Source organism: Neurospora tetrasperma (genome assembly GCF_000213175.1).
Source record: "Neurospora tetrasperma FGSC 2508 unplaced genomic scaffold NEUTE1scaffold_5, whole genome shotgun sequence".
Taxonomy (NCBI): Eukaryota; Fungi; Ascomycota; class Sordariomycetes; order Sordariales; family Sordariaceae; genus Neurospora; species Neurospora tetrasperma.
Genome location: NW_009799103.1, coordinates 1,716,277 through 1,743,104, shown reverse-complemented (window position 1 = coordinate 1,743,104; position 26,828 = coordinate 1,716,277). Strand labels below are relative to the sequence as shown.

At 52.1% G+C, this 26,828-nt stretch overlaps 11 protein-coding genes across 11 annotated transcripts; 6 read left to right on the top strand and 5 right to left on the bottom strand.

Moving 5' to 3' along the window:
• Positions 1 to 2,024: 2,024 nt before the first annotated feature.
• Positions 2,025 to 3,205, top strand: NEUTE1DRAFT_123843 (uncharacterized protein; the record flags this gene model as incomplete). The annotated part of the gene is made up of 2 exons (XM_009854956.1): positions 2,025 to 2,036; positions 2,198 to 3,205. The coding sequence occupies 2 exons, from the start codon at positions 2,025 to 2,027 to the stop codon at positions 3,203 to 3,205; spliced, it is 1,020 nt and encodes a 339-aa protein (XP_009853258.1).
• Positions 3,206 to 3,276: 71 nt separating this feature from the next.
• On the top strand, positions 3,277 to 3,547 carry NEUTE1DRAFT_117766 (uncharacterized protein; the record flags this gene model as incomplete). The annotated part of the gene is made up of 1 exon (XM_009854955.1): positions 3,277 to 3,547. The coding sequence occupies one exon, from the start codon at positions 3,283 to 3,285 to the stop codon at positions 3,475 to 3,477; it is 195 nt and encodes a 64-aa protein (XP_009853257.1).
• Positions 3,548 to 4,738: 1,191 nt separating this feature from the next.
• On the top strand, positions 4,739 to 6,103 carry NEUTE1DRAFT_147947 (uncharacterized protein; the record flags this gene model as incomplete). The annotated part of the gene is made up of 2 exons (XM_009854954.1): positions 4,739 to 5,060; positions 5,115 to 6,103. 2 exons carry the CDS (start codon positions 4,878 to 4,880, stop codon positions 6,027 to 6,029), a joined length of 1,098 nt encoding a protein of 365 aa, XP_009853256.1.
• Positions 6,104 to 6,760: 657 nt separating this feature from the next.
• On the top strand, positions 6,761 to 8,322 carry NEUTE1DRAFT_123840 (uncharacterized protein; the record flags this gene model as incomplete). The annotated part of the gene is made up of 2 exons (XM_009854953.1): positions 6,761 to 6,779; positions 7,154 to 8,322. 2 exons carry the CDS (start codon positions 6,761 to 6,763, stop codon positions 8,194 to 8,196), a joined length of 1,062 nt encoding a protein of 353 aa, XP_009853255.1.
• Positions 8,323 to 10,019: 1,697 nt separating this feature from the next.
• On the bottom strand, positions 10,020 to 11,844 carry NEUTE1DRAFT_85706 (uncharacterized protein; the record flags this gene model as incomplete). Its single annotated transcript, XM_009854952.1, has 4 exons — positions 10,020 to 10,415; positions 10,797 to 10,858; positions 11,117 to 11,583; positions 11,633 to 11,844. 4 exons carry the CDS (start codon positions 11,842 to 11,844, stop codon positions 10,020 to 10,022), a joined length of 1,137 nt encoding a protein of 378 aa, XP_009853254.1.
• Positions 11,845 to 13,030: 1,186 nt separating this feature from the next.
• Positions 13,031 to 13,777, bottom strand: NEUTE1DRAFT_102848 (uncharacterized protein; the record flags this gene model as incomplete). The annotated part of the gene is made up of 1 exon (XM_009854951.1): positions 13,031 to 13,777. The coding sequence occupies one exon, from the start codon at positions 13,775 to 13,777 to the stop codon at positions 13,031 to 13,033; it is 747 nt and encodes a 248-aa protein (XP_009853253.1).
• A 2,172-nt stretch (positions 13,778 to 15,949) lies between these two features.
• On the bottom strand, positions 15,950 to 16,474 carry NEUTE1DRAFT_139688 (uncharacterized protein; the record flags this gene model as incomplete). Its single annotated transcript, XM_009854950.1, has 3 exons — positions 15,950 to 16,126; positions 16,197 to 16,230; positions 16,299 to 16,474. 3 exons carry the CDS (start codon positions 16,472 to 16,474, stop codon positions 15,950 to 15,952), a joined length of 387 nt encoding a protein of 128 aa, XP_009853252.1.
• Positions 16,475 to 17,418: 944 nt separating this feature from the next.
• NEUTE1DRAFT_131181 (uncharacterized protein) lies at positions 17,419 to 18,835 on the top strand (the record flags this gene model as incomplete). The annotated part of the gene is made up of 1 exon (XM_009854949.1): positions 17,419 to 18,835. The coding sequence occupies one exon, from the start codon at positions 17,649 to 17,651 to the stop codon at positions 18,702 to 18,704; it is 1,056 nt and encodes a 351-aa protein (XP_009853251.1).
• Positions 18,836 to 18,891: 56 nt separating this feature from the next.
• NEUTE1DRAFT_85703 (uncharacterized protein) lies at positions 18,892 to 21,107 on the bottom strand (the record flags this gene model as incomplete). The annotated part of the gene is made up of 1 exon (XM_009854948.1): positions 18,892 to 21,107. One exon carries the CDS (start codon positions 21,105 to 21,107, stop codon positions 18,930 to 18,932), a length of 2,178 nt encoding a protein of 725 aa, XP_009853250.1.
• Positions 21,108 to 21,667: 560 nt separating this feature from the next.
• Positions 21,668 to 22,937, bottom strand: NEUTE1DRAFT_147942 (uncharacterized protein; the record flags this gene model as incomplete). Its single annotated transcript, XM_009854947.1, has 2 exons — positions 21,668 to 22,316; positions 22,377 to 22,937. The coding sequence occupies 2 exons, from the start codon at positions 22,724 to 22,726 to the stop codon at positions 21,842 to 21,844; spliced, it is 825 nt and encodes a 274-aa protein (XP_009853249.1).
• A 530-nt stretch (positions 22,938 to 23,467) lies between these two features.
• NEUTE1DRAFT_102845 (uncharacterized protein) lies at positions 23,468 to 23,758 on the top strand (the record flags this gene model as incomplete). The annotated part of the gene is made up of 1 exon (XM_009854946.1): positions 23,468 to 23,758. One exon carries the CDS (start codon positions 23,468 to 23,470, stop codon positions 23,756 to 23,758), a length of 291 nt encoding a protein of 96 aa, XP_009853248.1.
• Positions 23,759 to 26,828: the final 3,070 nt, after the last annotated feature.

The window sequence follows — 26,828 nt, the reverse complement described above, 5'->3', positions numbered from 1 at the left end:
AGAGGGAAGATACAGCAAGAACAAAAAAATGGCCAGGCACAACAAGCAAAGAGCAAAGGGGACACACAGTCGGCAACTCGGCAAGGAGGATAAGAAGCTAATATGAGGAGAGAGAAGGAAGCTAGATGCATATGTAGGTAAGGTAGGTATGTAAGGGTAAACATATCCATAACTGCCGCTAACTCGTAACGTGCCTACATGAGGAGTGCGAATGGAACCCTGTAGGAACTTTGATTCCATGGGGCCGAAAGAGTCCATTCCGTCCGTCACTCACTCATTCGGTTGCATAGCACGAACGCAGCGCTTGCTCTCGGTCTCTGGGGTAGCACGCGGATAGGAGTGAGCAGTCCAGACGTCCATAGCGTCACTCTTTTCTCTAGCGCGAGGTCGCTCAGGTTGCATTTCCGGAAAGGAGACGCATCAAAAGAGAGCGGCAGGGAAATAGATCGGGCGTTGTGAGGCTGGATGGTAGTTGTGCTCATGGCGTGCATAAAAGCGTGCACAAAGCCGTTTTTCTATGACTGTCCCGGAAGAGCATCGGCAAGACGTCGATCCGGGAATATCATCTCAAATGATCCAACCAATCCCACCCGACCCTTCGGGACGGTGCCGACCCCGAGACCAAACCCCAACACAACAACCGTTGTCGGTTGATGTCTCGATGAAGCAGGAAGCATTGGTCAGCAGGCTAGGAAATGTCAACCTATACCGACTGAGTGGCTGACGGGCAGGGTTGGAGGGCGTTGACAACCTTAGTCGGATGCACGAGGCCGGCCATTGCACCCGTCGGCCCAACATACATAAGCTTTCTTCGCTCCTCCTTTCTCTCCGTAAACATTGGATTATATTGCTGATTGGACCGTTGCCAAGATGTGTTTTACCGGTATCCTATCACCTTCCGTCTTTGGCGGGAGCAGGAAGAGAAACGAGAGGCTCGAAGGGTGGTATGAATGTAACGGGAAGCTTACAGTGAACACAGTGACCATGAGGAAGGGAGACGCGTCCCACACACCCACATTCACAGTTCACACAGTTTGTGGATGGAGGTAACTTCTTATCTCCGGGTAGAGGAAAAAGCATTCTGGACCAAACTTGGCGTACAGCTAAAGCATACTAATCATAGATGTTGAAGGGTGGTATCGCCGTGCTCATATCAATGAGAATTTGCGATGCTCACTTACCTAGAAGTAGCAAATCTGGTCATCTCGGCCCCCTTGATATTTCTTTGGTCTTGATGAAGTGCACGGAAATACAGTCAAGGGCTTCCAGTTCCGGGAAGCGGTTGGTGTGTATGCACCCCTCGATTACCAGACGTCAACGACATAACGCCGTACTCCGTAGTACTCCGTTGGCTTGCCAGCCTTGCCAATGCCTTCCGGATAGAGCTGACTGTATTACAGGCACTTGAGATTTATTGACAGGGTGTTTCCCAAAAGGAAGTGTCGGGGTGGTACAGCATGGAAATGTTGCTTGTATGCTTGAAACGATGTTTGCTATTTGGAAGGAAAGCATCCCAATTGAGAGGTCCAAGGTATATGTACAGCTCGAACGACACATGCTACCTACCTAGAGAAACTTTTCGATCGATGTATGGGGTTGATAGAGAGTAAGTACCTTGTGTGTGTTTGCGTGGGGGCTTGAAGAAAGTGCAACAAAGCCAGTCAACGACATGTTGTCGCAGAACGGCAGCGAACACTGCAACAACAAGGGTTTATTCGGCTGTAATAATCTCACATACTTAGCGACATCCATCAGCTCCTCATGGGATTTCCTTTACAACGCTTGATAATGTCGAGACGAAGCTACTCCGAGTAGCCTCTGTTTTATGTGCAGACGAGACGGCGCTTTTCCATTTTCGACTTCAGGAACCCCATGAACCCTAACCCCGAGCGAGAGCTTATTGCATCATGATGATCATGTCCGACTGTCAAAAGGGTCTTTATCTTGGGACAAGTCGCGTTCACAAGATGATTGGGCAATCCCAGTAAGCTCCATTGTGATGTACCATGCGACGGTTTGAAGGGATGGCCATGTACGTACCGAGCGGATATGGCCTTTGGAAAACAGCCCCGTCAAACATTCGGACAAACTCATACTTATTCAGCCATTTACTGACCAGGCAGATCGGTCAACTTATCTTTCCTTGTTCTTTGGGATTTAGATCACTCAGCCACCAACTATAATGTCGTTCACTCAGTTCATCCGTCTCCCTCCAGAACTCCAAGACCTAGTCTGGGACCAGGCAGCAGCCCTCTCCCCATGCCTTCACTTCCTCCAGAAGCTCCCGGAGACCAGCTGGGTAGATTGGGACATGCATCTCGTTCCGGACCGACACCAATCCGCAGACCTCAACTTGCGAAATCTCTCGCTCGCCTGCCATGACGCCCGTTCGGCCGTGATCCGACACACCCGGGCCATTGAGCATAAGACACTTGTGCCCATGCCCAAACACGGTAGGCCGCCTGTGTCGATGACCCCTTTAACCCTCGACCTAACCAGCGATCTCGTCTGCTTCGGAGGAGCGGACACCGGACCAAAAGAAACCATGGCAGCGGTGGATTGGGCCGATTTCGAACACATTGTGTTTACGGGCGCCCGTCGGTTCGCGGTAAGATACTTTCGCCCTGGATGGAACGTGTGGGGAATTTCGACGGACGACGACCCCAGCGGCGACGAAGGAGTGGGGTTGAGCCCAGAGGAGCTGCAGGCCATGTGGAGGCATGAGTGTGTGCACTGGACACATGTCGGGGTCGCGGGGGGCCCGGGGCCCGACGGGCCTGACGGCGACGGGGAAGGGAGGAGGGATCTTGAGATTCACTATCCCGAAGCCGACCCGCCCTTTTGTGCGCGGTGTGTGGCTAACGTGGTGAGAAGGTTTGAGAGGTTGGAAGAGTTTTGGCTTATTGTTGACCCGGACTGCTTGGACATGTTGGATGCGGCGATGGGTAGAGACGGTGGTAAAGAGGACAGAAATAAAGAAGCGATGGCTGAGGAGGGGAAAGGGACAGAGACGATGGATAAAACAGAGATGTCCGCCACTGGGCCAAAAAAGAAACGGACTTTCCACTCGTACAGCCGGACGTATTTCAGCCTGGATGACCATGATGTGCGAAGTGAGCCGAGAGGCCCTATGAGGGCTTTACAGGCTATCAGAGACAACTTGGTTCGTCTCCTATCCCCTCTCTTCCATCTGCGCTCAAGATGATGTGAAGAACAAGCAGCTAACATTCTCCAAGGAAGTAGCATCGATGCTGTCCGGTTCAAGGCCGGATTGGATGAATCATGTTCGGTATGGACTGTTGTCGTGGCGAGATGACCGGCAGACCAAGTGATGAGGATCATTTTCAGGGTGCCGGTCGTGGCATTATGCTGATGTATCCGGACGATACCGTGGTCCCGTCATCCTCGTCCTCATCGCCGTCGAATCCGTTCCCCGGGGTCGTATGCCCCCAATCAGATTTACAAAGCGTATCGTGACATGTGTCGTGACTGTCGGTCAGACTGGAATCGTGGAGGCTGCCTGGGGAGATGGAAGAGTCCAGGCGAGAGTTGCCCGGGGAGGAGTCCGGGAGAAAACAGTGCCGACGTCTCGGGAGCGTCTCACAACCCCGGTCCTGCAGATGGTGAGGTGCCCTGGTTTGATGTCATCACTAGTGAGGCGCTAACAGTGACCTACAGTACAGGGCTTTCAGGGGTCTGTAAACCTATCACAGCGCCCATCTCGATCCCTGACGGACATGCCCTGATGCCGAAGCGAGAAACATCCGAACCAAAATCCAACCTTGGGTCATCACTCCTCCTCCATCTCCTCACATCCATCGAGGGCCGCCATCCCTGCGGCCTCATGGCTTCCAAGACGATCGCCAAAGTTTAAGCTTATTCTCAATGCCTGCACGTTGACAGACTGAGACCATCTCTGTCCGTGCGCCAAAAGAACGAAACACCAGGATCAGGCTCCAGACCTTCATCGACCACCACCGCCGCCGAAGGTTGCTCTGCTGAACATCACTCCCATCATCGGGAACATTGGATGCCCGACTCTATCCCCGGGCGGCAGCTCTTACAACCGCTCACTATCAAGCCTCGGTAAAGTTCAAGGCTAGTTTTCCCCAGAAAGACTTCTCCTTGAAACTCCCTGAATGCTACCTTTCAACTTGCTAAGGAAGTGAGTACCATAATGAGCAGTGAGCAATGTTCCCAACCGTCTGCGGTTCTCGCGTTCTTCCTTGCCATGAACATGGGAGCGTCATGGCTTGCGTCCCAAGATCCCCCACAAGATCCATCCAGCTTCTAGCCCAGACCGCCGGCAAGATCTGCCAGGGTTCAGGTGAATCTCAATACGGGCCCAGAGTTCACCAGGCTGATGAGATGGTGGTCTTGTTTACCGCCCATGGTATATGTGAGCAGGGGATTCCCCTAGCCTAACCACAAACGATTGATACAGGGACAGCAGTGCCTCGTCAGAGATGAGACGATCTCAACAACACCTCTTTTCCTCAGTACCTGGTCTATTGTCGTTCTGTAGTGTAGAGGTATGCTATCCATCAGGGGCAACCCATTAGATGGACTTTGATACTGGGTCCAGATCGCTCGGATGCCGTAATTGTTTCTATATAACTGGACTGTCCTCCCGTGAACATCACCGCTTTCTCTTTCCTTCTCATCATCAGCTTCACTCTCTTCTTTCGGGTCTCCGGTGTCTACAGTTCTGGCAACTATTTCGTTCTTCTCACTCTTTCAACCTTACTACTACTACTCTATTACTTGACTTCTTTCCAAACCGCTCGGCCGGTCTTCGCTTCTTCCATATTTCAGCATTCTTGTATCCTCTAAACTACCAGTGTTATCACCCGTCAAACCAGAAAAGCTTGATCATCATGTACTCCAAACTTGCTCTTGCCGCCCTTCTTTTGGCCACGGCCGAAGCTCGCTTCGGTCAGGAGCAGTCTGTTGCCAACATTATCTCCTCTCTGAGCAATTTTGGCAACCCTGGTGTTGCTCCCACCCTCGCCGGCTCCACTCCCGGTGTCCTGCTCGCCGGTGCCAACGCCTGTGACAAGGTTAGTACATCCACAAGCTTAGCTATACCCTTCCTTACTGACAGATATCTCTAGCTTACCCTTGCCGACCGCATTGTTTCGGAACTCGGCAATGACAAGGCCGTCATTGACGCAGCCAAGAAGCTTGTCGCCGCTGAAAAGAACTTCAACCCCTTTGCTGTCTCCATTCCTTCCATCTGCTCCGATCCAGCTCTGCCGGCCACCCAAGAGCTGAGAGGCATCGTTCCCCTTGTTGACCCGGCTGTGACCGGCGCTGATGTTGAGAATGCCAACTCGGCCACGTCTCTCACCACTCCGTTCGCCAACGATGGATTGAGTGTTGCGGATATCGTGAAAGCCAATGGCTTCTCCAACTTCACTGCCCAAAGCTCCAGCGGATCTACCACCGCGCCTGCTGCTGGTAACAATAACAACAATAACAACAACAACGGCAACAACGGCAACAACGGCAATACTGGTGCTGTTACCTCCACGGTCACTTCCGCTGCTCCTGCCGCCACCTCCGAAGCTGCCGATGCCGGTAACGGTAACGATAACAACGGCGACAATAACGACAACAACGGCAACAATAACGATGACAACAGCAACAACGGCAATGACAACGCCAACACCGGCAACGACAACAACAGCAACGGCGTTCAAAAGTCCACCCTCGCCGGCGCCGACTTTGGTCTTTGCGTGCCCACCATGAGTTTCGTCGGCGGCCGCGGCAACCGGAAGGCCACCGAGTTCACCTTCCTGCCTAAGGACCCGCTCGTCGCCAAGGGCCAGCAGGAGGCGCTCAACCCCAACATCATCACCAACCGCATCTGTGACCAGCTGACCAACGTCTGCCAGGCCAACCAGGCGGCCAAGACGGCGTGCTTGGATGCCAAGGCCCAGATCCAGGCTCTTGGAACAAAGGACGCGTCTACTGCGCAGAAGTGGAACGAGCTTTTGGGTTTTGCTGGCACTGATGTTTCTCAGTAAGCGAGCGGGATGGTGTATATGGCCATAGGGGGGTTTGGAGATGATATCATGTGGGGGATTGTGAAGATGGTGGGATGGTTTGGTGACAACATAGTAGTATATGTATATGGATCCACCTGAATGCGTGTAAATATTTTGGAGCTGAACTATGGATGTTGTTTACCTTTCCGTCGTACACTTGTGATCTTTCGTCCAGCCCTGTAGAATATCCGCTCAGTGGGACTACGATTCTAGAACTTGAGACTAGTCAGTTCTTCCACCTATCGGAATGCTACCGAGCAGTTTCATCCTTTAGGTATGACGGCCACAGTGACAGAGGTAGACCGACAGAATAGTACACTACCAGATTTATGACGCCTTGATGGTGTCGAGACTGCGCATGTAGCATATCGATGTCTGTATCAGACGGAAGCATATACCGGCAGCAGTGTCTTGTACAACCTCGGCGGTGCACCGTCGGGTCGTATACTGGGAGTTTTCATATGAGGTCAGCACCATATTCTGGGTACCCATCAAGGGAAGGGAAGAGAAAGCGAGCTGTCTCAAATTTTTGAAAGAGCGCATGAGCTCCATGTCCTTCGTCAGTGCCTGGTTGAACTTCTACACGTGGGTGGGGCACCTTGAGGGGGACTAAATGGAATGAGGTCGGTCCTTCACTAATAATGCCAAGCAAATTCCGACTGGTAAGTCGGGGTCGGCAACCCCCCCGAAAATAGTTCTGGAGCTTGGATATGGAGGTTATGCCATCCCGTGTGTGGATTACGTGCTATTCGGAGACTTATCTTGCTTCTACACGTGCACAAATGGAATCCCGGGTTCGATCGAACAAGATCGGGGATTCGGAGTCCACACTACGCATAATGAATTGGTAATCGACGATCCCCAGTCTCCACGGTGCCTCGTAGTATATAGAGGTAATTGCTACTCCCGTACTCTATACACCGACTCCTACGAAGCTCTTTCCTTTACCAATACTTACCGGACCAAGCTTGAACAGATCAACTGACAACCAATCCATCTGAATATACATCAGCCAAGATGAAGGAAGCTATCGTAGCCGACGGCAAGTTTGACCCAAGAAGATCGCAAAAAGCATCACCAAACTAACACTTACTCATCCTCAGGACCCCAAGTCCAGATCATCGACTCCCCCATCCCCTCACCCAACGATGACCAAGTCCTCATCCGCGTCGTTGTCAGCGGCTGCAACCCCAAAGATTGGAAGCTCCCAGGCATGATGCCTGACACCCCACCCCTCAACCAAGGCGACGACATTGCCGGCATCGTGGAAAAAGTCGGCTCGCGCGTATGGGAGTTCAAACCCGGTGACCGTGTCGCCGCATTCCACGAGATGTTGACCCCCCACGGCAGCTGGGCCGAGTACGCCGTGGCATGGCAACACACCACCTTCCACATCCCCAAGGAAACAAGCTTTGAGGAGGCCGCCGCTCTGCCGCTTGCAGCCATGACCGCCGCCCTCGGTCTCTTTTCCCGCTTGGGCTTGCCGGAGCCGTGGGTCAAGGCCGTTTCGGATGAGGAGCGCCAAAACACCCCGCTGGTCATCTACGGCGCTTCGTCGGCTGTCGGGTACTACGCCTTGCAGTTGGCCAAGAGGAGTAACATCCACCCTTTGATCTGCATCGCCGGGCGCGCAGGTGGCGAGCGCATTGCTCCGCTTTTGGACCAGAACAAGGGCGATGTGCTGATTGATTACCGCGAGGGCGAGCAGGCGGTTGTTGAGGGCATCAAGAAGGCTTTGAACGGCAGGCCGTTGCTGCACGCTCTGGACGCGGTGTCAGAGAAGGGAACGCCGGAGCACCTGGCGCAGGTGCTTTCGCAGCCGGTGAAAAAGGGGGATAAAGAGTTGAGGGCCAAGGCAACTTTCGTCTTGTTTGGTAAGATGGGTGTGCCTGATTTTGTGGATCAGAGCACTACTCTGGTTGGTAGCGTGCACCAGGATGAGAAGGACTTTGGCTATGTTTGGTATCGCTATATGGCGAGGGGATTGCAGGAGGGCTGGTTTAAGGCACAGAGGACGGAGGTGCTCCCGGGAGGATTGGCGAGCGTGCAAGAGGGATTGGAGAGGTTGAAGGATGGAAAGGCGAGTGCGGTGAAGTATGTTTATCGGATTCAGGAGACGGAAGGGGTTGAGAGAAGCGAGGAGTGACAAAGCAGAAGCTATAGAATTCTGTGTCAAGTCAGTTGTGGATGTTGTTGTATTGAATAGCCAGTCTCCTGCAATGTGTATATGACAACTTATACAACCTTTTCTAATATATATATATATAAAACTGACAGCTTGCGAGCCCAGTTGAACAGAATTGTATAGATGGCTCGAGGACAAATGAAGGCGAGTACAAACCAGTTGCCAGAGTACATGGCCAACGCCTGCGAAAGCAATGCCTGTACAAGCCACCTCTGCAGTCTTGACTGGTGCCAAGAAGGAAGCTCTTCGACAAAAGAGAATTGCATGATCATCCCCCCCCCCCCCTCTCCAAAAAAAAAAAAAAAAAAAAAAAAAAAAAAAAAAAAAAAAAGCTCCCCCACGTTCCTTTTCAAGCATGGCCTCTTCTCCCATCACGTAGATAATATATCTCCCACTCTTTTGAGTGATATTTTTTACTTCGCCCCTAGGTCTATAACCGCCAGGCGGCCCACACGTCAACCCAAAATCCAGGGCGGCCAATCTGGTCGGCCTTCAATTGTTGGTCTTCAACGTCCAGAATCCCAGAAAGATAAAACCAACAAACGAAGCGAGAGGCCCCGATGAAGCAACACCACACCTAATCTGCGGCCAATCCCGTATTGCCCGCGGTCGCTTACATGCAGAAAGGTGCAGAAGCCGCCCCCGAGAACGCTGTTTGTTTGGCCGCCCAAAGCCCAACCCCGCCTTGGACAAGGATCGACATCGGTCCATGTGGTGGTGGATGTTACCGATACCTATTGCGTATATATTATTCTACTTATCTTGCTCGTCCTCGGAGGTTTTGATCTGTGCCGTTTCATCTTCACTTGCTCAATCCTCATATCTCGAAAGCAGAGACCAACTCGATCTGGTCGAGTGGATAACCTCGGACAACAACCTTCACTTAGCATAACCACCCCAGAAAATAGTTCAACATGACTTCAAGCCGACCACTACCCCCCTACACACCCATTCCCCACGATGGGAGCATCGATGGAAATGCCAACCCCAATTCCCACAACGACAACGACGACGATGCCCAATCAGACATCAGCGTCCCCTACTCCTCCCTCACCGAAAGTACCACCACCACCGGCGGCAACGGCTTTCTCACTCCCACTTCCTCAGATGCCCATACCGTTGCCGCTGAAGGGGTAAACCTACAGACCATCAGCTCGGTCCTACATGAGATGGAGTCTTCTGATCATCATGACGGACGTATTGATGATTCTCTGGCCCAATGGAGATCTTTGTACCACGATGAGATTGAACGGCAAATTATCGAAAACCGAAATCGAGACCGGGAGAGAAGGAACACGATTACCAACACTTTGAGCGCGAGAAACCTACAGTTGCACACCAGCCAGACGAGTGAGACATTGGCTGGCTCAGGAGGAGGAGAAGGAGGAGCTAGCCTTCATGACAATGCACAGACGAAAAGAAGAGAAAAAGAAGAGAGATCAAAGTCGAGCCCAAGCGACTCCTCATCTACCTCCTCTGGCTCATCGTCGTATATGAAGTTCGTCTTCAACCTCAATTTCACCATCCACCATTCATTCTTCGTCGTCGTCCTCCTTCTTGCCTTCTTAGTCGCTTACTTACGCCTTCCTTTCCAATCTCTCAGTGCGCTGACGACGGACAGCGCCAGTGCCTCCAACATCTCCCACGATGACCAGGACCAGCTCCCGCCATTAACCGTCCTCACCCCCGCCCCCATAGAAGCGGCGAGTCGCACCCGATCTTCAACCCCCACGCCGACATACGAAAGTGCTCCCACCTCTCCTTCCTCCACCAGATCTCAAAAATCAAAACCCAGGCGACCGCCCTCCCCCTCTTCCCGCTACACACGCCACGCTGACCCCCAGCCCAACCAAAGTTTTATCCTCCTCGAAGCCTCCACCGGCCGAGCGCTGACGCTGATAGACGGGAACTTGCGTTTGGTTCACGTCCCTGACCCAGATCTGATCAGCCTCACTAACCAAAAAGGCGCTGACCCTTACCTCTTTCCCAATAGCCGGGCCAAACAGCCTTGCATCGCCAAGGGCCAATGTAATTGGCACTGGCACTGCGTCGAGAACGCGGGGTGGCTCGGCTTCCGCAACGCGGCGTCGGGAACCTTTTTGGGGCACGACATGTGGCAGAATATCATTGCGCGGGTGTACAAGCATCAGGGTTGGGAGTTCATGGCTGTGAGGCCGGCGCTGGAACGAAAAGGATGGTACTTGATGGTGACGCATTGGGAAAAGTTGCACAAGATCAACTTTTTGGAGGGACCAGGGGTGTTTGTGGCGAGAAACCCAATGGAGGGGACGGTCTGGGAGTTTGTTAGGGTTTGATTTACGAGGGGGTTCGGATCACTTGCGCCTGTGGTATTGGAGACTTCTTAAGGGTAGGGCAAGTTATCCGCATGGCTGGTGCAAAGTTAGATGTATGAGTGGCGAGCGGTGGAAAGTGTCTTTGGAAGTGTGTGTTCAACAGCAGCTTCTCTACGTGAGTGAAAGGCCTCTGAGTTCGGACTGACTTCCTGTGAAAGATATGGTTAGCTTATCGGCGGTGTTCAAGTTCATTCCCTCCGTACTTACAGAGAAAAATAAGCATGCAACTTTGAGTTCTTGATAGCCACCCTCATCCACTCCAAGACTAGCTGGATCTCAACATCGTGCCACCCCTAACCATTTTGCAAATACAAGTTGCAGATCCTTCCAGCCCAGTTTCGACAACATGAAGTCAACAAAGCGCCGCGGAGTACAGGATTGATGAAATCAATATCATCAAGAACCTTCTGTGGGGATGTCCTCGTCTTTCAGGCACTCTTCTGAGTCTCTTCACTGCGTTTCGCTTGTGGCACCCTATGCAGCATTGCCAATCTCGTTGCAAGTCTTGATCCCATCGACATCGTCACAAATTTCCATCTTCTGTACCCGAGCACTCACCTCCTGTGGTCCCCGATACTCAGCGTGGCCAACAATATCCTCGGCCGGGATGTCGTAGACAGCCTGCTGCCGGATGACGACGCCTCTGCTGTTGCCGTCGCCGTCCCTGGCAACCGTGATGTTTGAGTCAATATCGAGAGTGGCGCTCCCTTCAGGGTTTTGGGTCCATTGGAAGGCTGTTGAGGCTCGGGCAACTTCGCTTCTGCTTGCATCATTTGCTCTGCGGATTTTGCTTGCCCCTTGATATTGACTGTAGGAAGTCCGAGTGGCCTTATCTTCCGACTTGGTGTCGGTTGAGTCCAACGGCGGCAGGTCACACTGAATCCAGTCCGTGGTAAGAAGGTTGTTGGCTTCAGGTGTAGAGATGGAGGCGTGACAATAGGCGGCGGGGGCAAAGGGGCCTGCGGTCAGATTGAAGTTGTAACTGGAGTTGGAACTAGATCAGCCAAAGGTAGCTTCACGGAATTGGGAAGAACAACGCTTACTCGACGAAAGGCCGGTTCGTAGAAGTAGAGGCAGACAGTCCGACAATGCTAACATTCCGCTGAAAGTCGGCGCTCCGGGGGTCAAGCAAATGCGCAACATCGACGGCCAGGGCATTGTGGTTACTGTCGGTGGAGGGGAAGTCAACGTGTTGAGGGGGGACGACATGGGCGAGAGTGACCACGCAGAACACTGCGCCAATGTAAAGCTGCATGATGATGTGTATATTGGTGGACTTGGGGGAGTGTTTTTGATCTTTCTGGTGTGAGTATTCGAAGGATGGGATGGGATGTGATCAGATGATGAGATGGACTCGGACACCAAGAAAAATCTGCAAACTCCCCATGTTTTTCATGGATTGAAAAGGCAAGTGGAAGTCAAGCACGATCAAGACATGGAAGGAAATACAGGCCATACAGGCAGTAGCTGCAAACTTCCTTGGTTGAAGTGTGACCTGCCACATGTCACCTGTCTCTCGTCACTCCTTCCGCCGGGAGTTCTGGTCCTCCACTTCCACTTCCAGGCTGGTGTCTGATGTTGTTCGAGCTTACCTCTTCTATCCCATGTCTTACACCGTGACTACATATACCTCTACTTGTCCACCAGGTACCCGCGCCTGCCGCCACACATCGTAGACCGCGACCACTTGCTTGCAGGTGGGATCTGTTAGTATCTGCAGCGACAGAAGAAGGTAAAATAACAAATCAATAAAAAAAGGTTGAGGTGTTTAGATGGTCGACTGCGGTGATCGAGTAAGCGGTTGTTGGTCTTTTTTTTCATCTTTTTTGTGCCATATTCGGAGGTAAAATGGGATTATGGGTAGGATTGAAGGAGGTGATCGATTCGAACGGTGGTTGTGTCTCGTTTTTTCTTCTTCTTTTTCTTCCTCAGGATTGGTATTATTCTGACATTTTTTATTTTTTTTTTCGATACATCCAGTGCTAGGTAGTTTACTCGATCACGTTCCTTGTCCACAAGTGCGGCCTACTTTTAACATTCCATGGCGACAGTGACCAAGTATCTATCCAGATTCTGGAACCTGCTCATGACAATGGAAGTTACGATGCCAAGTTGAGCAGTTACTCAGGGCAAGGACGGCTATTCCTACACTGCAAATAAAAACACATGAGATATTTCGAAACAAGAGAAAGGACAAGGCTCGATATGTTATTCAGGATGTTCGAACCAATGCATTACTATTACACATTATCACCTCTAGTAGGTAGGTAACTAAAAGCATCGTCCAAACTTACAAGTCAAAAATCCTTTTTTTTTTTTTATCCTTTCATGATCAACTCGAACAGCGGCTACAGCGCGCTTTTTGTCTTTGTCAACCCACCTCGCTTGCTCCCTCAAGTCTCAGCCCAAACTAGAGCCTATACCCAAGTCATACCACCTGCTTAATACGCCCTTATCCTCGCATCATCCTCACTCTTCCTCCCCTCATCCATCCTCATCCTCTGCAACCTTGATGCCAACTTTGCGAACCGCTCATCCTTCCCTCCCAACGCTTGCAAAGCCTCCCTAATCTTCTCCACCGTCTCCTCCCTGAGGGGTCCACTCGGCCCAAACCGATCCCAAATCTCAATCGTGCCCTCGCCCACATTCCTCAACTTGCCAAGGTCATTTCCGATATACACCACCACATAACTATTCCTCCAATCCGGCCTGGCCTCCCCCGAGTTGTCCACGATCCAGCCCGAGCCGTCATCATTCATCCACTCCTCCAGCTGTCCCTCCTTTCCCCACGCAATGATCTCCCACCGCTGGCGCATAATGGGCCCGTTCACCTGCGTGAACCCCTGGTCCAGCTCGTCGAGGAAGAGGTCGGTTTGCCCGACGTCTTGGATCGCCGACGAGTGCAGGTTCTGGTACGAGCGGACGGCGAGGATCCGGTCCTTGTCGGGCTCCATATCCGAGTCGGAACCCTCAGAATCCGAAGAGACGGAGTTGGTGCCCCGGATCAGGCTGAGGCAGATGCGCGCATTGCGCTTGCCTGATTGCTCTTCGGGGTTGGTCGAGTACGTGGTGTGCCATGTGCCGGTGATCCAGGGCAGGTTGGAGGAGGTAAAGTGGGAAGGTGTGGCGCCGTCGCGAAGGTGGTAGGGGGGGTTGACGGTGATGTTGACTTCGGTTGAGAGGGCCATTTTTTTGTTTCTTTCTTTTTCGACTTGAAAGTCTTATGATATTGAAAAAGTAGATAATTGAGTAGTGATGATGGCTTGAGAGACTAGAAGCTGGGGGCTTGAAGTCAAAGTATGTTGAAAAGTTCCCTGTTGTTTATGGATTTGCTGTCCAGACCCAACGGTTCTTATACACGTAGTCGATCCGGGATATACCGGTAATTATCGGGGTCTAGAATATCGTCAATTTTTTTTTTCTTTCCCTCTCATGCTATTCCAGGCCTTGCTCATTATCAGGGGGTGTTGACTAGTGACCAGCACAGGGTCTCGTTCGGAATTCGAAGCACTTTGGTTGTCCAGCCGAAAGCTTCTTCCGCTAAAAAACTAACACACGCCCCTGCCCGCACACCGCCATAGTGTGCTTCTATCCAATGGTAACTTGGGTGTAGCTGGGGTGCGTGCGAGACCCATTCTACCGATGATTTCCTCAAGATCTCATATGGTTTATATTTGGCTGTATTTTCCCATATGAGATGATGTGCACTTGGGTTGAAGAGTTGGACCACATGAGCAGGTTCTGGTTCTTTTGATCTTCACCTCCCCCCGTCCTCACCTATCCACCCAAAAAGGTTACCAATTAAACTGACTCGTGGAGCACCGGTGGCGAAGTGGTCAATAGTAAGTACAACCCTACTAGCTTGGTAGGTAGCCATCTTCGACCCTCGTATGCATCGCTTTTTGGGTTGTTCGCCAAAACGCAGGTACGGTATCGTGCAATTTCCACAACTGGGCCCTGGCTGGTCTAGTTATCTCGCTTTCCTGGGAAAGGGGGTTTCCTCAACTCCGGCACTCCGTGAGGAGATGCCCGAATCCATATCTTTGTCGACAGGCAAAACATGGGTAATCGCTGAGGCGGAGAAAAAGACTCGAGCTGCATCAAGGAGGCTATTCTGATGCATACAAGATGGGTGGTGTTGGGGTCTTTTGTTGACATGTCTCAAGTCTTGGCAAACATATGCTTGTTCGGGGACCACTTAAGAAAAAGGGGGGACATCCCGTTTGAGAATGAGCGGCCAATGGGCGGGGAAAACCTGCACATGCATTCAAACTGTCAATTCCCCTCGAAGTCCTTGAAACGTTTGAAGAAACCTCTGAAACCAAACAATGGATCAGAAAGATGGGTAAGAAAACAAACAGCCGAACAGCATACAGAACAGTCTGCACCCAAGCTAGCGTTTTCCGTAAAAAGAGAAGCTAACGGTGAGGGCGCTGCAGAAGATCGCGCTTCAGGACAGCGTCATTGAGCTTCGAATATATCCTTTTCCCAGGACAGATTGGAAGGAAATGACGTCGACAAGATGATGGAGGAATGGGTGCTGCATCTCGCCCTTCCATCCGTATCGTTGGCTGCTGATTTAGGCATCAGGACCTCAATCCTCGAATGGCGGGAGGGTGTTGCAAGTTTGAGACCGCAAGTGCGAAACTGAGGTTGCAAGGAGAGGAGATGGACTGCACTACTTCTGCCTCAGCTTCAGGAGAAGCCCCCTCCTAGAGTCTAATGAAACCACTGGAAAGTTGGATCAATCGGCGAGCGTTGTATCCTCCTACCCATGCCCAGAGATCCATCTCACCATCCACCTTCCCATTGCGCCCCGAAATGGATACCCTGCAGATCTTGGCGCGGCCGTGTCCGCATCTTCCGCATGTGAACACCAAAAGAGGTAACGGAACGATGCTGCCCTCCGCCCGCCCGCCGACAACTTCCACATCGCTGAGTCATTACGCCCTTCTGGAGAGCTTATAAATTATTGTCTGTGCCCTGTGTATTAGCCAGCTTGAACTTTATATTGGGATGAAGACTAAAGACCAAACCTGTACCATGGGCCGCATCGCATGTTCTGGCTAGGAACACCGTGATCCTTAAAGACGACGTTTCGAATGTGCTCAGGAACCCATCTAACATGCCGTGATAATGAACGTCAGTAACAACCTGGAAAAATATTCAGTTGAGGTGTATGAGATCGGCTGTTCTTCACCCCTTCTACTCATAAACCCGCTATTAGCATCAACAGCAGTACTGAAGAAACACCAAACCAACTTCCATCTAGCTTATCCCACCGCCGCCGAAAATTAAAATGCCCCCTTTCGTTTGCCTCGCTATGGGCGCAACTTCCGTACTTTGGTCGTACCACCATCCTAGAGATCATTTTTCGCGGTGACAAGGTCACCGCCACCGGTTGCAATGTCGAGCAGCCCCTTGGCGAACTCAAGTCTGGCACCGTCGCCCTGCCTAGACAAGATATAATCTCCAGCGCCGAATTCCTGAAGCGCCAGGTTTAAGAAGCCTGGGGCGCCTTTGGCCCCATTGACGTCCTTGTCAACAATGTTGGAATGTCAACCATGAAAAGTGTGACAGAAGCCGAGTACCTATCACTCCGCTTACACTCTGAGCGCCCTGCAAGTCGGTTGATTTGGACCTGTGACTCGGAAGCAGCGAGTCTTTCACAGCCCCTATCCTCCAAACGGACCTCTTCGCCCCTCTCACATTGACTTTGTTCTCGTGCAACCACCCTTGCGAGCAACACGAACAGCCACCCCGCCACAATCGCATACACCTCGTCGTCCATTGAGTGCGGTGGGTTTTCCACCGATGTTGGCCACCCACGGCCCCAGACGGATGCTTATTTCAGCGCAGAAGGGACTAGTCTGCCAGATGCGCATGGCCGGCTGTTATTGAAAGAGGGGCGGTGTGTGTGATTATAAACGATCCCATGAAATCAATACCGGGAAATATGAACAGAGTTGGAACAGCGACTGCCGATATTGTAAAGACAGAGGAAGTGGTGGGTGATAGTGCGTACGAAAGCGTGGAAAAGTGTGGAGTGGTGATAGAGGTAGTTAAAGTTTACGTCTTTGGTGGATGGGGAAGAGTACAGTAGGTAGGTACGGTACAAGTAAGGAAATTACTGCGTAGTGTGATTTTGTTTTCAGTTCGTCGCAGTGTATCAGAACTGGATGTACGAGATCCACCGTGGACGTTGCCAAGTCGTTGCTGGCCTGTCCATGGTCGATCATGTCGATCAACAGCTGGGCGCCGTTGAAGCCGTTGATAGCTGTTGATGGGATGAATTTGAATATCTCACAGTGATCTGCGGTAGGTACTCAGTTCGATGTAGCTTATAAAGACTGGAAGAGGTCGGCATCATTTTCCGATGTTGTGCTCATCGATTGGGGATCTGAATGTTTTTTTTTTTCTTTTTTCTTTTTTTTTTTCAAGGCTGAGCGAGATGTTCACAGGGATGAAATGTAGATTAAAAGAAAGAAAAAAAAAAAATGGGGAAAGGTTCAGTTGCCAAAGTTGCCGACTTGTTGAATCCTGCCTGGGACCTTTTTGAGAACCTTTATGGCTACGGGCGGTGCGGGGAAGGGCCCTGGGGAATGAGCGGGTCCGAGACATGCCGCCGCTGTGACGCGCCTACCGCGCTAACGCAGCCCTGAATTGCCCTGAGCTCTAGTGCGGTTCCACTGCAGCATACTGTAAACGCTAACCTTTTCAGCCGCAACCGATTGAGTGCCGCTATATCAGGGGACAGACAGCACCTAAGGTTGGTCAGAGCTCCACGTCATCTCATTCCCGTCCCGCTCTCCAGTCCCAAATCCGGCATCGCCAAACTTCCACCTCCAGCACCTCATCGCAATACACAATACTCGGGCCTAGACCGACCCAGCCATTACGCTACAGATTCATACCCGTCATTGCAACCTCAGGCTTTCACGCACTGCGAGAGTTATCGATCCATCACCGACCCCCCAGCCGGCTACGCACGTATACACCACCCCGCCACTCGCAGCACCCTCTCGAACTTTGGACCAGTGCCAGCCAGAACACTCCAACATGTCAACAATAGCCACCCCGCGCGACACAGGGACGCCCCTCGCGCGGCGCGTCAACTCCTCTCAAGCCTTTAACAACTCCAATACAACACCCACCTCCTCCACGCGCCCAAGCCTTGACGTGCCTCGATCCGCCTCGAGCTCGCCCAACCCCTCCGCCGCCCCCGTCGCCGCCGCCGCCGGCAAACGTGCCAACCGCGCCGCCCTTCGCGAGTACTACAACCTCAAAAAATCCCAAGCGGCCTCTGGCACGGGGACCTCGACCCCGATCCTCGAAGTAACCTCCACCCCACCATCGCCCGACCCGTCCAACAATGGCTTTCAGCAATCCCTCTCCTCATTCGACTCCATCCCCGCCTCGCCCCTTCTCGACTCCCCCGACTTTTCGGCGCAACCGTACCTCGCAGAGCTCCTGCAGTCGTCGACACTAGCCGAACTCCTCAAGACGTACGCCCGCATCCTGTCCGAGATCCGCGCTTTAGATGCCGAGAAGAAGGCGCTCGTGTACGATAACTACTCGAAGCTCATCAGCGCGACCGAAACCATACGCAAGATGCGCACCAGCATGTTTGATTCGAACGCGCTGACGGGGGATAAGCTGGACCCCATGGCTAGCACCCTGGATGCTGTGTTGGGAAAGGTGTATGAGCTTGCGAGTGGAATTAGAGGGGAGCTTAGGCAGCGGTTGTCGGAGAGTCATGGTGGGGATGAAGATGCTGCCGTGAGACGCAGAGAAACGGAGCAAGAGCAGGATAGGGATCTGGATGGCATTGAGGACGAGGAGGAGCGGAGGAAAAGGAAGGAGAGGCGGGATAGGACGAGAGAGTTGGCGAGGGAAGTAGTAAAGGTTCCTGAACGGTTAAGGGCATTGATGAAGGAAGGAAAGAAGGAGGCGGCGGCGAGGGAATGGGAGATGCCGAGGCGGTTGTTGGAGCGGTGGAAAGAGAAGGGCGTGGGAGGAGAGGATGTGGGGAGGTTGTTGGAGGAGGGCGATACGATAGTCAAAGGGGAGAAGGGGAGTACCCCTAGTACGTCAACACAGGGGGTTGAGGTGTAACAAAGGGTTGATGTTATGTTCTTCACTTTTTTTTTATTGAAGCTTGGGTCGATCTGGCGAGGCTTACGTTAATACGGGTCCTTGTATAGTAGAATACCAGATGAAGAGAGTACTGGGCTTTCGGAAAACGGCAAAGAGTTATTAAGAGACGGAACATCACAGGGGCATGCTTGACTCAAGTGAACTGTACCATCGCTGTGCTGATCATTCAAATATCGGCATGCCTCAATAAAACCCCGGACCAGAGCTCCAAGTTCCATTTCCAAACCATGTCCCAGCCCCCGAGTAATCCAGACTCCTACCATCCTCGCCCAAGAAAGCAAACCGGAAATACTCCGGCGTCATCACCACTCTTGGATCTCTCTCCCACCTAAACACCTGATCCTCCAGCGCTTCCTCCGCAAAAAAACTTCTATGCCTCTCCACATCATTAACCATAACACTCAACCCCCACAATCTCTCCGCCTCTTCCCTTCCCTTTTCGTGTATCTGGGGTACCAACGTCTCTATCGTCTCATTAATCCCCTTCCACTTAAAAGCGATACTCCAGAGCTCCGGCGTTTCAACCAGAGCTTCACTAAGATAAACCAACGGCTGCCCATCCACCAAGGGCACGAAGCTTGACCCCAACAATCCATCATCCCCCCTCAACGCCTCCGCCGTCTGAATCACCGAGTCAAACCCCCACCGCGCAATCCCATTGATGAACAACCCCAAAAGTAACCCCTGATACGCCAGCGCCGGACGCGTCTGGATACTCGTCAGCGGTAGTAGTAGTAGGGCAAGGACGTAGTGATGGATTCGCAGCTCCAGCGCTCCTAACCCCGTCACGGAAATTACCGCGCCGACAGCGATGCCGGCCAGCAACACACCGTAGAGGGCGAGGTAAGGAGGAACCCTGCCCTCAAGCCAGAAAGAGTAGGCCTGGTAGGCGATAGTCACGCACAAAACGGCCACGATCGCGACGAGAGCTGCCACCGCGCCCGGTTGGTGGGAAAGGTCGTGCGCGCTTAGACGGGAGAGGGGAATCCAGGACTCGAGGGTGAAGTTGGAGAGGGCGCCTATCCATAGGCTGCCAAGCCAGAGGACTGTTTTTTCGAGGTTTGCTGAAGGGGGGATAGCGCGGAGGTTTGTGGAGCGCGAACAGGTCCAAAACAAAACGGCGGAAGTGAAGGTTGCGGGAAGCAAGCGCTCGAATAAAATTGATATTAGTTGGGGGAGGATGGTGTTGGAGGGGCCGGAGACATTGGGCGGGTCGGAGATGAGGCCGACGTGGGCGAAGACAGCGATGAAGCTGGTGAACCAGAGGGTTGTGGCGGAGGTGGTTAGGAGGGATACCAGAAAGGTGAGGAGGATGGTTGGGGCTAGGGAGCGGGCTGTTTTCATTTCCATTTGGGGACATTTTCCCGGGCCAGTTAAGGCCGGATGGATGGTGAAGCCCATGGGAAAGTACGAGTCGAATCCTAGACTCGAGATGCCTTCGCCTCCTTCTCCGCCGAAGAAGGAGTAGTATTCTCCCACTAGCTTGACCACGCCGCACCCGCCTTTCGAATCGGAGATGACACCGGCGTGCATCGCTGCTTGGCAAATGAAGGAGTCACCTCTGTATACCCTCGTCTCCGTCCCCATCTCCGTCGTCTCCGTGCCGGCAGCAGTTACATCACCAACAACAGAACCATCCCCATTATCCCCACCACCGATTACCCAAGGCTTATAAACCACCTCCTGCCCCCCAACCCACCTCGGATTCAGCACCTGAACCTGTCTGCAATCCGCCGGGCAACGAAACGCAAAGCTGACGTTCCCAAAGGGCTTGCACCGCTCGCCGTCGACGCCGCACTCGTTGCCTGGTCCCCAAAAGGTTGAGACGCAGTCTAGGTGTCTGACTACCTCTCCTCCCCCCTCTCCGTCCGAGTAGAGGAGAGTACCCTTGGACTGAACCAGGGAAACAGAAAGAATGGTGAGCCAAAGGAGTATACCAATAGATAACAGAGCGGCACGCTGCCATGGATGGGAAAGGAGGCGTTCTAGTGTAAGGCGGGGAAGGGATTGGATTGACGGAAGCAGGAAAGGGGTGAGGGTTTGCCGGTGGGGATGGGAGGAGCCAGAGAGGAAGGTGAAGAGGCGGTAGATTGGGGAGAGTCGGGATTTGGAATTAGATTTTGAGTGTTTGGTCGTCACGATAGGTGGCGACGATGTGTCGGTGTTGTCGTCAAGTTCGAATTGCTCAATGTAGTCTTCTGTCGATAGCAGTTGGGCTTCTTCATCTTCTGATGGTTGGTGGTCGTCGTTGGCTTGGGTCCGAGAGGAGCTTGAGACAGGTAGGTGGGGATGATAGTCGTCATCGTCGTCTTTTTGTTGTACGCCGCTGTACTGGGCCTGGTGTGGGTGGTTCAGACCCATGTTGTACTCATATCAACGATGCTGTTCAAAGGCGTTCGTAAAGGCTAGGTATTGAGCAACGAGTTCTAACTGCTTGTCTGCAGTTTGATGGTGTTCTGAGGCAAGATATTCACCACAATGTGAATATCGAGTCGAAAGTGACTGCGTGAATTGATGACAAAATATACCAATGAAATGGGTATAACCGGAATCCTCGGAAACGAACGCAAAGATTGATGAGAAAAAGGTCATATCACAAGCACATTTTAACAAGTATAATGTGATTGCAACGCAGAAAATGTAAGACGGAGAAAAGAGATGGAGAGAGTTGAAGTTCGATTCAGCTGGGCTGAAAGATCAGTGACCCCAGTTCGACCAATGGCATGGCCGCTGGCTTCCAAGGCGAGCAAGGGTAGCATGGCTTAGAACGAGAATGGGCAAGATTTGCCATACCACCTCATGACTTGGACCCTTTGCGGTCATATCTCTGATACTGTATCGACTTGAACACTGCCTTGCCCACTTGGACGTTGATCCTCTCACAGCATCTTCATCCATACATAACCCATTCCCATCGGCTTCTGTTGCATTATACAAATTTGGTATTGAGTCGTGATATCAAACGTGGGATATAATTACAGGTACATGTCATACATCAGCTGCGGGTCCAAAAAGCCGTCCCGCAGCCTCAAATCCTCTCGCCTTTTCCTTGTTGGGTTTTCCGTTCCTCGTGACAGCATCTCATCTCTCCCCATTTATTGGGCATCGACGAAGCCCTTGAGGTTGTTGAGCCACCTGAGGTACTCCTTCTGCTCCTTCATGTCAAGGTAGTCGGGAACGAAGAGGGCAAGGGCCTGGTTGATGCCACGGTCCTCGAGGTAGCGCTCCATGAGGACCTGGAGATCCTCGTCGAGGGTACCAAAGGGAGGGCCAGGGTAGACAGCCTGGGCAGCGTGCTGGGTCTCGGCGCTGTCACCGTGGGCGAGCTTGGCGTCGTGGTAGTAGAACATGTTGTCGACAACAATGGAGCCGTCCTGGGCAACAGCGTCGATGTTGAGGGCACCCTTGCTGGGCTTCTCAATGACGATGTTGAGGCGGACGGGAGCGCCGCCGTCCTCACCCATGTCCTCCTCGTTCTGGGCACCCTCCTCGTCACCGAGAGCCGTGTCCTCGTCGAACATGCCAGGCTCGTAGTTCTGGAGGTCGGCGATGGAAAAGGAGATGGTGATCCTGGCGTACATTGGTCAGCGCATGGTTCTTGATCGAAGTCATGTTGGGGGTTCAACTTACTGCTCGTTGCCAAAGGTGCGCTTCAGGACAACGTCCTCCTTGCCGGGGGTATCGACAAGCTCAAAGGGGCCGTTCTCAAGGAAATCCTTGACGGTGGCGGGAACGGGCTCGTTGGAGGCAATGTCCTGCTCATAGCCAATCTCGGTGGAGAGCTTCTCGGAGAGCTCAGAGTCGATCTCGGTGGCGGCAGCGCGGAAGACGGTAGTAGAGAAAGTCTTCTGGGAGAGCTGAGTCCTGAGAACGTTGCTGGTAGCGCGGACGGTGGCGCGGCCGAGAGTGATGGGAGAAGCAGAGACAGCGCGGAGAGCACGGGGCGCAGCGGTGCGCGCGACAGCACGAAGAGACATCATCTTGACGGATTTGGTGGGGGGATTTGTTGACTGTGAATTGGATGTTCGGGTCCGATCGTGTTGTTGCGCGTTGGGACAGAGGAATGTTGTCGAGGACGGAAGCTGGGGTAAGTGAGTGGACGAAGACTGGAGCGAGACGAAAAGATGGGTAACGTGAGTGATGGAGAAATTCGATGACAATCCACGATGGATGGTTTTGATGGATCCGCTCACTGAAAGCTCCACGAACCTGTGCCGAGAGCAGCTGGTCTCCAGAAATCTTCAAAAGCTCTGCAGTCGCTGGCGCAAAATATTCCGAGCACAGACCATCCAATGGGACCCCGGCTGCGTCGATAAGAGGTAAGAACCCCATCGATAAAGCGTAGCGCCAACCGATAAGCTCCCACTTAGCGGAAGTTCCCCCACAATGACGCCTTGGACCCACTAAAACTTTGTCAGTCCCTCTTCACTGTTCAGGTAGGTTGCTCTGCTTCCCGCGTACCGACGGGCAACCTCCAGCTCTTCTGCTCTCACATCGTCGGTCCAGAGGATAATCGTTCATCAATAGCCTATTTCAGTTGACTCTATACGGAACTGATGGTCGGCTTTTTACGATTCGTTTGCTCAAAGCCATGCCACTTAACACCTTTATAAGTTCTAGCCATTCAAGCTACAAGTAAAGAGTCCTGCATTCTATTCCAGGGTCCAGACTTGGATCCACACTCACAACCTAACATGGCTGCCAGGAACCGAGTGCGTTGAATGCCTCGGATCGATACGACACACGACATGGCCAATGCCAGCGATACACACCCGAACAATCTGATCTATATGAAGCGCCCATCATACCTCCCCAAGTCTGCCCTCATCTTCCCCATCCTCCTCAACCTCCTTTCCAGATCCTGTTGTTGTCCCTGTTGCTGTTGCTCTGATACCGGTAATGCTGCCGGTCCAGGCACGTACTCCCTCCCTTGTCCTTGCAACATCATCAATGTCGTCGTCGTCGTCTGTCCTGATACCGAGATCCGTCTCTGCTGCTGCCCCCTGTCATAGACACCACCACTGCCACCACTCCCTCCAACTCCATGGTGATAGTTGTTATTGTTGTTGTATCCATACATGGAGTTCACACCTTGCGGTCCAATGGGTACACTAACACTAACACTGCTCCCCCTCCTCCTTGGTCCTCCGCCTGTGCTGCCACTCGAGGTGCTACTCCCACTGCCACTACTGCTTCGAGACCGGGATGCCGGGAGGGTTGCTTCGTCCTGGCATTGCCAGCACTTGTACCCCGTCTGATCGCGTTGGCCGGAAACCCCAGATAGGCAGGAGCCAAAGATGCCGCTGCCGCTGTTCTTGGCTACGGAACAGAGTTGTTCTGAAATGAGGACTGTGTCCTCGCTGCTGCACCGGCGGCACACGCGGATGTGGGTCTTGTAGGTGCACATTTGCTTCGTCTCTGGTTTTGGGTGCCGTAGTGTGTGCTCGGTCAAGTCAACCGAGATGATGATGGTCGAGAAGATGTGTGAGATTGCGGATACTAATCAACGGTTAACTGGATGATATGAGATAGGTATGACTGGGGAAGAGCCGGTACTCACGTTGAGATTGTTAACAACAAGCTTGTAGTCTAGCTTGGAAGCCCAAGTGGAATGGTTCTTGCTCGTTTTTCGAACCAACCTACACACATATACCGGTCCGAAACCCGTCCTTGGTACAATTGACACTCGAAAGCACAGTTGGCTGAGACAAAACCAGCGTCTAATTTTCTCCAGTGCAACAGATATGTTTAATGCGAGTGCCTCGCTGATAGGTGATATAGGTCATAGACAACACCAACCGAAGTGCATGAAAGCATCAAAGATGGGAAGGGAATATAATAAAGAATGATTTAGTCTGTTTCAGACTCCAAGGCTCACCCATAAAGGCTTGCCAGAGAAATAGGGGGCTGACGTACTACTTATCATTTTGGGGGAACTGCCTGGAGTTTGCCTGCGTCGGTTGTGGCTTGTCAGTTACTTTCAACGAACTCGGAGGAGAACTGCACTGCGCTGGACTCGACTCAAAGTCGGAACATGGCATGGATGGATAGATGGATGCAATGGATAAACTCAACGTCAGTCCAGTCCAGGGTTTGTTTCCCGTGTGTGTGTCTCGCGCGTGTCGTTCGTCCGTCCATCCGTCCTGTTGTGCCCATTGTGACTTGTGCATGGCCTTTGGAGTGGTAGGTAGCAATGCAGTGCAGCTCCGGCAAGCCGTATATCCTGAGTTTCACGTTTGGCAAGCAAGTTAAATGGTTCTCCAATCGCATGACAATTTCTTCATCATTAGAGGAGCGAAAGGCTTTGGGAAGGGGGAATGGATATCAGCATGTGGCATCGTGTCAAAGTGGCTGTATGGCGCAGACGGGAAAGGATCTGTAGGGTCTGGATTGAACATCAGTCGTGAGCGTTTAACATTGGATAGAACCGCAGACCCTTTTGGGTCTTGTGTCACCCTCACCTTCGATGAATCCCACAGCTTCCAAGGCCATGATTGTTTGCAGGTACACAAAGACTCGAAAGCATCAACCTAATCTTCCCTTGCCAAGAAAAAGAAAAGGTCTTGTCTATTTACCGGCCAGTGAAAAAAAGACAAAAGGAAAAACACCAAGAAACCAAAACGAACGCTCGTCACACAATCAAGTATGCGTCCCCGACTATTTTGTACCAGTGTCCACTGCACATGTCTGTCTCATGCAGCAAGCCTCGAACTGCCCCGAGCAAAAAATACTCTCCAGATTTCAGTGTGTAAATCCTTCGTTACGTTGCCTGACATTCTTCACTCAGTCGCGCTTACAAAAAGGGTTCAGGTTACACACAGGAGGATCGGGCCGGGAAAACAGACCTCACAAGGAAGAAATCCCTGCTGCCTACCTGCCGTTTTCTCGGCAGGGCAAGACAGCTGTGAAAAACATGACATGGTACGGCATGACCATAGCATGGCAGAGTAGGGTAGGGTAGGGCAGGGTACATGTACTCGTTGTTCGTTCGTTCGTTCGTTCGAACAAAGTTCCAAATATCTCAACTTATACAAAACCGCCATCTGTTTTGGGAGCGGGTTGCAGAAGTGTAGGCCTGGTACTTTCATTAGAGCTTTGTTACCTCTTCTTTCCCCCTCATATAATTTATCTACGCGGTATTTCCATCGACTGGCTCGATCCTCCCGTTCCTTGTGGACTACTACATGTGCAGGTAGCTAGCCGGGGAATGGAAGAAAAAAGACTGAGGGATGGGGCGAGGAAAAGGAGGGGAAGCACGAACCCCAAGCGCACAGGTAACCCGAACCACCAAGGTACACCAATAGCTAGCTAGGTGAATCAAGTTCATGGGAAGGTGAATGGACAGAAGTTGTGTTAGGTTGTATGTCTGCATATAGATAGAAAGAAGAGGGGGACAAGATGAGGGGAAATGTCAACGACAGATTCGGGTAGTGGTGACAAAAGATGGACGGATAGATGGAGAGACGACTAACTGGTCGGCAAAGGGGAACAACACGCACACATGAGGCGGGTTCTCTAGAATAGTACGTTGACAGGTAGACTGACCAGAAAAAAAAACAAAGAAGATACCCAAAAACTTTTGATATTGAAAGTAAACTTGAAACCACAGCCAAGTATCAAATCTCGACCCTCATTCCATCATATCCCTCCCTAAAGGAAAGCAGAACATCAAAGCCGCTCCGAGTCCAGCAAAGTTCCCAGGAGCACCTAGCCAGAACTCTCCGAACTCCGGAGAGACCGGCCCCGAACCCGGTCCATGGCAACTTGCAGAACATATGGAATACCGGTAAAGCCAGAGGGCAGCGAAGGACAGCCAAAGGACAGTCAAGGAGGGGGGAAAAGGTCAAACCGCCCACGGCTACCTGCTTTTCAGGTACATATCGGTGAGTCTGACTGTTTCCGCCCGCAACAACTTGGGTGTGGAGGGGGGGAGTTGAGGAATCAGGGGAAAATAGGGTCTACCTTGGCGTTTTCGGCTGCGTTATGCCCACGAGGAGCACGTAAGTTGTACAACATCAACTGGCAGCTTCTCCCGAGCGAAGGTGTTGAATGAAGAAGCATTAGAACAACTCGGGTTGCTGT